This window comes from Cupressus sempervirens, chromosome 4, assembly GCF_028749045.1.
Source record: "Cupressus sempervirens isolate cs-2001-9-10 chromosome 4, ASM2874904v1, whole genome shotgun sequence".
In the NCBI taxonomy this organism is placed as follows: Eukaryota; Viridiplantae; Streptophyta; class Pinopsida; order Cupressales; family Cupressaceae; genus Cupressus; species Cupressus sempervirens.
In genome coordinates, this window is record NC_143121.1 from 622154218 (window position 1) to 622165169 (window position 10952).

At 33.1% G+C, this 10952-nt stretch overlaps 1 protein-coding gene across 2 annotated transcripts; it reads right to left on the reverse strand.

Annotated features, from left to right (window-relative positions):
• Positions 1 to 2074: 2074 nt before the first annotated feature.
• On the reverse strand, positions 2075 to 6592 carry LOC149562758 (uncharacterized). Of its 2 annotated transcripts, XM_089826177.1 has the most exons (8): positions 6410 to 6592; positions 6176 to 6307; positions 5647 to 5764; positions 5133 to 5221; positions 4913 to 4959; positions 4256 to 4344; positions 3230 to 3363; positions 2075 to 3111 (listed from the first exon to the last, which is right to left on the reverse strand). In XM_089826177.1, exons 2-8 carry the CDS (start codon positions 6284 to 6286, stop codon positions 2443 to 2445), a joined length of 1257 nt encoding a protein of 418 aa, XP_089682303.1. In that variant the 5' UTR covers positions 6287 to 6307; positions 6410 to 6592; the 3' UTR covers positions 2075 to 2442. The 2 variants fall into 2 exon arrangements, with proteins under 2 accessions (XP_089682303.1, XP_089682302.1); XM_089826176.1 differs by having other exon boundaries at positions 6176 to 6434.
• Positions 6593 to 10952: the final 4360 nt, after the last annotated feature.

Here is a 10952-nt window from a genome sequence, read left to right on the forward strand (position 1 = left end):
CTTACAGGAGTGCATCACCACAACTCGAACTCGGAGAGACTCCTTCTAGCACCAGTCTTGCAAACTAAACTCAATTACACAAACACCTCCCCAAGCCCTCCTTTTATAGTGATTTTACAACCCGGAAACCACTTGTGGTTTTACAAAACTATGGGCAAAACTATCATGACACATGTTACCCATTTTTGACATTTACATTTCCAAAATGGAAAAACAACCAGGTTAAAATAGTAATCCCGTCCACAATTTGTCTCTTAGTTTAGACCCTCATAAAAGTCACAAAATGAGTCATCAAGGCTCTAAAAATGACCTACCTATATTCTATCATGGACAAGACTCATTGTTGACAACTCGTTAACCAATTTCCAATGTATAAACAAGTGGAAAACTTCCACAAACAAATTCTGAAATTTTCCAAAAGAAGATTGCAAGGTTGAGACACATGTTCTCAACATCTTTTACTCCTCATGAAATTGTCAAACACAACTATGGCAATTTGCAAGAGCATGAAAAGTAAAAAAGTTAAACAAAAGCATGAAGAAGATAAGGAAGATCTGAATGCATAAAATCATAAGACACATATCCATAGCTAAAAGGTTTCAAAAACCATTTGTAATTTGTGGTTTTTCTCATCCCTATAAACTGAATGCTTGAATGAATTTTTTTTTACTTGGTTATATTGAAGCAATGAAATGTTGCAGTGGTTTAAGTCTTAGATCCGGTTTTTAGTGTCGAACTTTTTTCTGAAAGGGTTTTGTGTGTTTAGATAATCTTTTTGTGTTTCTGATTTATGTTTCTTTATTGCTTGATATCTTACCGTGAAGTAAAGGTCATTTATGTGATCTTTTATGTTAGCTGAGATAGATTTATTATGTATGTTGAAGAGTTTTTTTGACATAACAAAAAAGATGACTATCTTGCATTTAATCACAGATTTTCATTAAATAGTCTAAACAATGAATCTCATCAATATTGATGAATAAATTTCTAGCTATTTCCCTATACTAATGTCAAGAGTATGAAATAAGTATGTCACTTTCATGGTACACGGAATTTACATTCTGGTTAACACAATTCATGTCTCTAGAGATGTGTAAGCTCCTCACAATATAAAATCTTAGATAAACTCTTGTCTATGCTTTGCACTATGGTGTGCGTGGACATCTGTGGTATTCATAATTCTAGATAAGAGTAAGCTCCTCGCAAAAGTAAATCTTGTAAAGATAAACTCTTGTCTATGTTTCCCACCTTGGTGTGGGTGGACACCTGTGCTCTTCCTATAGTACTGTATCTTCTTATCAACTGCTACTGACAAGACAGGTATGAATTTTCTCAGCCCCTGCTGCTTATAATGTTTTGGAGTTTAGCAGGGCGTAATATGGTCCCATGTTCATACTAGAAGAAAGCGCATCAAGGAATACTTGCAAGTAAAAATTTAAGCTAAATTGACACTAATTTGCTAAATGCTTTCTGTTTCCTCAGTTGCATGACAAATTCACGCCTCACTTTCAAAGGGGATAAGAATGAAGTCCCAGAAGTTTTCCAGTTGATGAATACAAAGCTTTTAGAGCATTCGGGGATACAATTCCGGTAATAATACTTAACCCGGGCTTTTAGAAGGATGGGTTCTCTCTTAAAAGCGTGCTGAGAATCTACCCTGTCCTCATTAGGTCTCCCTCCCCAGTAATTTTATCAGTCATTTTGCCATGTTTCAAAATTATAATTTAATGAATTCCAGTTAGTAAGGTACTTTCAATCTACCAAATATTACAAATGAAATACAACAGATTCCAGATGAGTTAATTCACTAAAGCAAGTATATTACAACCAGAATTTATTTATAGCAGTTACTAAATGTGAAAAGACTCTTTTGAAAAGGCTTTTTGAGTCGAAATAAATCAATACAATCCAAAAGCTGAAACCTCTTGGTTTGAAATACCAAAGTTGTAGATGCCTATTCAATAATGCTCCTTCTACAAACCATTCGATTATGTATAATACAACCAAGAAGTATTCACAATATTTACCTAATGTCACAAGCCTCTCTTTTGAAAAGGCCCTTTGAGTCGAAGTATATCAACAGTTCTTGAACTCAAAATTTGTATTATAAAGTAAACAAGTTACAGGCGAATATGGTCATTTGATGAGGCCCTGCCTCCAAACCATCTGACTGTGTAAACTTTCAAATACTCTTCACTTATAAACAGAAGAGACAAGCAATGTAAGGTTTTCTTATTGATTTTAAAGCTACAAACCGGAGCAACAATTAACAATATTTATTTGTGTGGATACAAAGGTGGAAATAAAGAAGAATACATGGTAAGAGATCAGTAATATTTGTTAGGGAGAACTAAGACCTTGAGATATTCTAGCACGATGAGCTGCTGCAACTGATTTGCAGATGATTGTCAAATTCCCAAGCAATTCAAATCTCTAATAATGTTAACCTCTCCTGAGGTCGAAGCTAGGCCCTCTCTTTAGTTCAGGAGAAACAATGGATGCAAGCCCACCAAGTGGAGGTTTCATCATTGATCTGTATTTTATTTCATTGTAACGCAATCTGTAATATTTCAAGTATGGTTGAAAATGCTCTAGATTCTTATCCTTTCTGTCTGTTTCACTTCGTTGATTGTCTTTCTTGAATCCACTGAAAAAAGACGCAATGCCGTCCCTTGGAGAGAATATTGATGGTTTAGTTGGTAAGTCATATCTGCTTGGAGTGGTAATATTTTGAGTGGGTGTTAAGTTGTTTATGTTTTTGGTGCCTTCAAATCTAAAGCTTTGAAATTCACCAAATCTTTTACCATTGGGATTATATCTGCTAGTGGCTGGGGATGCAAAAGAAAATGACCGTGCATTCAAGGGAGAAATCAATGCTGGCCCTAATGAGTATGCTAGATATCGATCTTCATCCAGCCCATGAAGAGAAGGGTGCTTGACATTTTCCGAGGCCACTTTGCATGAGAAGCGGAAAGAGCTTCCCAAATTTGCTGCACAATCATGGCGTAAGGATGAGGCTCTTGCGAATCCATTCATAATGAAAGGAGAATCGTAATCTCGAGAAGAGACTAGATGTAAATTTACTGAAAAGTCCAAAAAAGGCCGAACACCCTGCAGTTAACAAAAGGCCAACAACACTTAATTGGCTATAAAATTGCTTATATTAGGAAAAAAGATGTCTTAAACAAGCTGCAAGACTTGCAGTAGCTACAAATTTTGTGTTTGGTACCTTCCAAAGGTAGTTGAACACTGAAGGAGGATCAACAACAAAGGCCTTAGCTAGCCTTCCTGGGTAGTAGTCAGCTGATATCTTTAATGTTGTCATGATTAAACTCAGACATGTAGAGCCTGATCTGAAATAACCTGCAATTGAATATTTGTCAAACAGAAACATCTCCATTATAGGTATTCTCCTTCAAAGGAATGCTGTTAATAGAAAACTTCAATAGCGGGATGCAAACTCCATTTTCATTGAAAAATAGCAAATAATCCAAAAGAAATGACTTGAAACTATTTAGGGAGCTACGCTTCTTATCAGAGAAAATTTCAATTTCTATAGAACATTAGATAGAAATAAAAGAATAAATGTCTTCTACTCAAGCAGAATTAATAAATCAGATAGTGGTGCTACAAGCACTAATAGCTGATATGTCGTTACAGAGGTCCTAGACTCTCAGAAGTACCAAGTGTCCACAATAAGATGATTGTAGAATAAGCAGAAGGATGTTATTTAGCAAAATGTTTTTAAGTTGTAACAGATGCATATAGTACTTTAATGTTTAATGCCACATTAAAGTTGATTGAATGATGATTTGGTTTCATCGAAATATTCAGAAATATCGATGTCCTACTGTTGTTTTAACTATATTTCATTACAATGCCATATATCCTAGTATCAAAGAAAACCAAAGACAATTTAGCATGTCATCATATTAGCGAATTAGAGACCTCTGTTGGCAGGCAAAGATTGGTGCACACAACATGTCATCTTGGCAGAGCATTTCAAATTTTACTAGGCATGGCAAAGTTTGTGTAAATGATATACAATTCTAACAAAACTTATTTTGAAAGCATAACCAACTCTTTTTTCTGGATAAGTTCATCCCAAAAAACATTCAAAAGTAGAGCTCATAAAGGATGCATGATGTGAATCCGAGTGAATTCTACTATCTGTAAATTTTCATAAAGCATAAGAGCGAGCTAAATTTATAGGATTAAAGATGAATTATTAATGTATATAAAAGTTAGAACTTGCCTGCATCAAATACAAGTACACATTGCTCAATTCCAGGTAACATGGATGCTATAGCAACCTCCAGAGTAAAAATCAGCAAACGAGTATACCTGAAATGGTTTATGCAAAAATATAAGCACAGAGGCAAATGTGAATCTTCTCAAAAGATAGAGGCTCCCTTTGTTCATTGTTATATTGTTTTTCGTTTTCTGCTTAATTAGTAAGTCCTCTCTGAAGATACAAGATTTTGTCACAACTAAATCTCTGATTATGTATACTCTAGAAACAACTAACCATTTTATCTAGATAAAGTCGCATTCAGATACTTCGAAATACTACTCAAATTCAAAATTAGTAGTATGTAATAAAGTGGTTATCATGGTTATCAGACTAGAGATTGGTAGATCTAGGCTCTAGCTATTGGATTCCAATCAGTTTTCTCTGAAACACACCCTTACTGAAAATGCTGTTCTCAAATTAAGACGCATGTTGCTCTCTTGCTTCTTTATTGTTTCTGGCAAACTATGGGTTGAGATAAAACAAATTATATTCCTTCTAGTCATATTGTAGGGCTGCTATTGAGGCTATTTTAAACTAAAGGGGCAGAATAAAAATGTATCAGGAAATAATAAATATGAGTGAACTGATAGAGGGGGCTTTAGCTGATTAGGATCTTACAATTTTTGGAACTGAGGTTTTTGCTGATCCTGCTTCAATCTCACAATCTGAACTCACAAAACAAACCAAAAAAGTTTGAATCAAGGGTCAGTTGTTCAAAGAAAAGAAAAATTTACTTTGACAGTCTTAACATAAGATTCCCCATCAAGCGTATTGGCAATTCCTGTTTACACCATTGAAATTTCAAACAAAATTGGTGTTAATCGTGGCTTTTACTTACAATGACTGGGCGAGCCTCACCATCTCGACCGGCGACAAAGGCTACTCCTTGTGCAAGTTCTGCAGAGAACTCATCTGCTATCAAATGTTCTGCATTTTATCGAAATGTTGGTGAAAATTTTAGTACATAGAGTCACATCTAAGCATTTAAACGACATTAAACCCTTAAGATGATTAAAAACAAAAAAAATGTTACAAAAGGCTCTAATGGAGCCCTAAATTGGATTTTGAAACAGCAATCTGCACAGGAAAAGGGGCCAGCTTCATCACTTTTGCGGTTTAAGCGATTTCACGGAAACACTCAGTCAAATCTTTGGCAGTAATAACAGTAAAAGCGCTCAATTTTGGTACTAAAAGCGCGAAGCAAAACGCATTTGCAGTTTTTGCGGAGTAAATTTGTCAGCATTTGGGTGAGACAAAAGTAATGCCATACCATAGAAAGCAAAGGTTATCAATCTCTACAGGAAAACTTTTGGCTTTTGCATAATATAAGAGAAGGGACAAAAGCAAATTACCAACAGGAATACTGTCCCGCCATGTGAGGCACGCCCTAAGCTGCTTTGCTGCTTTCTTTGCATTGTTCCCACGGGCTTTCAGAAACCTTTCTACGCAAGCTTCGTCACAGTAACTTTTCTGCATTGCAGAGCAAATTGTTTGAGAAACTTACCAAATTTTCACAAATTTAACGAGAAACTCGTCAAAAATGTACAAGATTGCGCAGAATCGAAAATACGATCATTTTTTCCTAAAATGTCTATACTGAGCACCAAAAACTATTTTGAAACCAAAAAAAAACTTCAATGAGTACTAATTTTCACCATCATCTTAGCCATCATTTCATCGATGCATTCAGCAGCAAACATTATCTCAAAATCTCTACGGCTTCTACTCAATTACAACATTGACAATAAATAAACAATGCTAAAACATGCATTTACAAACACTGTGAATCAAATTCAATTAGGACACCGATTCAACTGCAAATACAGAGCATTTTCGTAAAATCATTTCCCGGCCATCAAAATTCTGTAAAATCATAGCAACCTGCTTCGGTGACAAAGCTCCATCTTTTTCCAGGAGCCGTAAGACGGTCTTTACTTTGTCATTGCCGGATTTCTCTGTTCCAAAACTCCAAACACCTCGTTTTCTTGCCATTTTTCCACTGAAATGAATTTGCTGAGTGTTTTGACGGACATGAACAGAATTAAAAGGGGAGACGAGAATCTTAAATGGGTATTCAGCACTTTGAAAGCAACAAATGCAAATCCTGTAACCCACCTTCTTAATCGAATCCACTTTTCCATACGAAATGCTAAATTAATTTCACTACTTATCCCCTACAAACGACAGCAAAAAAAACCGCGTCAATTGACGGCATAGCTGCTGGTTGCTTTCACGTTACAAAATTTTTCAAAATAAAACAAAATAGCTGCACAATTTTACAAAATGTATTTAATATTTAAGAGTTTCAAACATTCCAAAGACATTTATACTCCAAAAATAAACGACAAGCAGAAAGGACAACTCATCGTCTCGACTTACTATACCAAACATTGATTTAATAGCTCGCACTCTTTCAACGTTATGCTCACGGACCCTAGTATTTAAAAATTAACTATAGAATAATCACCACTTATTATTTTATTGCATGATTTTGAAACATTTTACAAAATGTTTCCTTGTAATTGTAACATGGATGTCTCTGATGTGTTTCCTTTCATTTAGAATAGAATAGAAGTTTGAAAAGTGGTTGGTCAAATTTATGGGGATGAATGAAAGAAATTGGGATTCTTTTAGTTTTTTAAATTTTGATGATATAAAAAAATGTGATTTGAATTATTGATGTACATCAATTAAATATTAAAAAATTATATTCTTTTTATATGAAAGAATAATTTTACATTATATCATTTATCAAAGTTTAAATTTAGAGAAGATATATTTATATTGAATTCATTGTCATTTATCAATGTTAAATTTAAGAAAGATGTGCAATTTCTATGACATATATCAAAGTTTAGGGAATACGTGATTAGGTCAAATAGGCTACTTGATGAGTTCAACAGATTGATTCTTCTAATTATGTAAGCTAACTTCAACTCATGAATGGCTTTAACAAACTAACTCGTATAACTCTTAAACTCAACTCTAAATGATATTAACATATTAACTCCCTTACTGGCAACTATCAAACTTAACTCTTGAAGGACTTTAACAATTTGACTTCGTCACTCATCATTGCTAACACTGGTCTTAAATGGCTTCAATAGATTGACTCCCCCATGCATAACTATCAAACTTACTCTTGAATGACTTTACAAGACTAATTATTATTAAAAAATAATTTAAGTCATTTATGAAAAGATTAAATTGTATGCTAGACTCATAGGCAGCTTCAATACATTGATTCCTCTCTTCTACAAGCCAAGCTCTACTTGTAAATGACTTTAATATACCGACTCTTCTTACTCATCACTATAAAACTCAATTCTTGAATGACTAACACACTAACTCTATTACTTATAAATCCCAAACTCAATTTGTGGCTCTAACATATTAACTTCGTTACGTACCTTTAACAAATTGACTCTCTTACTCATATATATCAAACTCAACTCGCCAATGACTTCACAACACTAATTCATATTATGAAAAAACTTCATCTTGGACCTCTCAAAATATGTTCCTTATAGATACGACTTCTTATTATTTTGATCTTCATAATCTGCCTTCACAATGTTGTAAAAGTCATGAAATTATGTCAATTTATGTTGTTTAAAATTTAATTGTATAATTATTTTTGCCATCAACTTTTCATATAAATTGTGGAATCCTAACCTAGAAAACCCAAACATCATATTCCAACCTAGGAATTGACAACTTCCTCAATATTAGTGTCCCAAGGAGATTGTCTCCAAAGTCAAACCTAATTTCAAGGCTAGATAGGGTGATGAAAATATCAAAAAGTGATCTCTTGTTTATATTAAGCACGCTATTCAAACTGAGCTCGCTTCGCTTTTGTGTAACTGCTTTGAAATGACTTGACCGAAAACTGGTCTTTTTTTCAGAGTATACGATTTGAATTGATTCTGTGCTGTATTCCATGCCGACCCATGTGGAACGGGTATAATTATGATTTTATAACGGCTTATTGTTTTCAAATATGGAATGCTCTAATCATTTTTATTCTCTCGCACACTTGTCATTTGCCCATCTGGAGGCCCTCATGATTTGATCAGAGTGAGTGCATTTTCAAATCAAATATGCTATTTGTACTTCCGCCTATTTCTATTCCTATCATTTCACCATGATCACTACCATGTACTATTTCTGCCTACACCAAAAACAACAAATGTTTCATCACCCCTCAATGTAGATAGATACCTAGTATCTAGTCATCCTATTTCCAAGAGGGTATTACCTAGTATAGGGTATAGAAGAAATGATTTGGAATTGGATCCAACTCAATCAATACATTGGGTCGAAGTTTATAATATTTATTATTTCGTATTATTATTTCTAGACTTTAGTTATTATTATGTGTTAAGTTGGAGTAGACTCAAATTCAAGACCTTCAAAATGAGAGGCTCACAATTTACAGCGTGAAGACAAGAGTTCAAGGAAAAGTGAGGCCCGACCTCACCCCAAGTTGGAGAGTAACAATGTACATACAAAATACAAAAGAAAAGTAGAAGCTAGTGTAGGACATTATGATGGGTGTCAATCCACGCAGTCCATCCCAAGGGTCCCTCCATCCACACAATTTTCTTTTGTTCCTGGATCTAGGATTTCACTTTTTATTTATTAATAATATAGGTAATATATAATAAAAATGAAAGTAAAATAAAGTTTGAATCAATTTTGGTCATTTGAACGTAACAATTTTTGCAATGATTATATAGTGAGTAATAGATTATAAAAGAGTAAATAGGACTAATCAAATTACAATACCAAAAAAAAAATCCATTGTTAAATTGATTGTTTAGTATGATAAGAGATGGTATCATTTACTTAAAGACTAGACATCATAGTGGGGAATAATTAGCTAAACTATGATGTTAATAAGAAAATACATTTCTAACTAAAATTTCATATAGCAATAACAGTAAAACAATGTTTGAAGTACTTTTAAGTTTGGGTCATTAAAAGTAACAATGACAACATTGATTACATAGTGAATACACTATTTTAAGAAGGGTAAATAGGACTAATCAAATTTGTAAAATCAATATATGGTCTCAAACCAATCAATTGTAAGGTTAATTACATATTACAATAAGAGACAATATCATTTTATTTCAAGAGTGGACATCATACGCTCTTTGATGGCAATATTGATTGATTGTGATATCAAATATAACTAATTAAATAAAGGTACATAAAGAATCAATTGTAATTTGATTGCACACTACAATAAGAGAGAATGTTACTTTATTTCAAGAGTAGGCATCGTGCACTCTTCTATAGTAACATTGTCAAGTTCTAATGTTTGTTATTATGTTATCTCTTAAAACTTTATTTAATAAAAAAAAAATCAATCTAGTAGTTCATTTATTAATATTTTAAATTGGGTTAAGTTCTATTACTTTTGGGGGTAAAATTGTAAGACCTAATATATGTATATTATTAGATTAATCTAATAAAAGAAATAGTTAGTTAAATTGTAGAGTTGGGGTTGGACTAATAAATTTAGAAGTAATTTATTTAAATTATAAATAGTCAGATATAATATTTAGTCTAAATTTGATGGTCCAATATGTTATTAAAGATATTAGGAATTGGTTCCCTACCATGTTGAAATTGGGGTCTCGATTAAGTCAATGATTTACAATCTATAAATTGGTAATGATTTCCTGTGGTTCAAATTCATTGACATGGAACTAATATTTTTAATTGTGTGAATAATATGACACATGAAATTGAACTTAAACTTGTACAAATGAATTACCAAGAAATAAAATTATTTCAGCAAGTTTTTGTCAACTTGTTACTATATTTGAAGCGATATGGTACATGTATATAGTTACAAAACTTGTTTAAACAAAGGATCATGTACTCCTAAGTCAATCCCTTTAACATACCAATTGATGATGAACCAATGTCACAAAAAATAATTTTGCAATAATTCATTCATTTTTACAATAATTTCTTTAAATTTTGGATCATAGAATCTTGAATGGACTCGTCAAAAACCCTGTAAGGGTTAAAGAAATTCCATTAGAATTAAGATATATGTGCTTCTCAAAATATTTGGGAAAAATTCCTAATTCTACAATAAATTGCTCAATTTTGTTCCAATTTCCTTAAAAAATGGAACATGAATGCTTGTATATGGTCTTTAAAAATCATTTTAAAAACTAAGAATATTTTCTCCAACTTGAAAGATATGTGATTTATAAAATGACCTCCATAATTGAACAAAATGTGTTGCCTTCATGGTGCCAAGATCGTTCTATGAAGCCACTTATAATGAAATAAATTGCACATGTTGCAAATACTTGAGAACAATGTATAAATTAGAAGGGGAGATGTCCTAATCCATTTTGAGGGAGATACCTCCAATAGTCTTCAACAATATCTCAATACTCAATTTAGTATGATTATAAAATTGATGTCATAAATCATACATCACAAAACAAAATTATAACCACATTGATACCCCCCTCGACTTAATTGTGTACTGATAGGAAGACCATCTCAATGAGTCACCTAGACTCCTCCATTGGACCATTTCACTAGGTCTCCTAGGGTTATTTGTCTAGCCCTCAACTTGATAAGTACTCACACAAATCCTCTCTCCACCAATGATCTCTTTACTAAG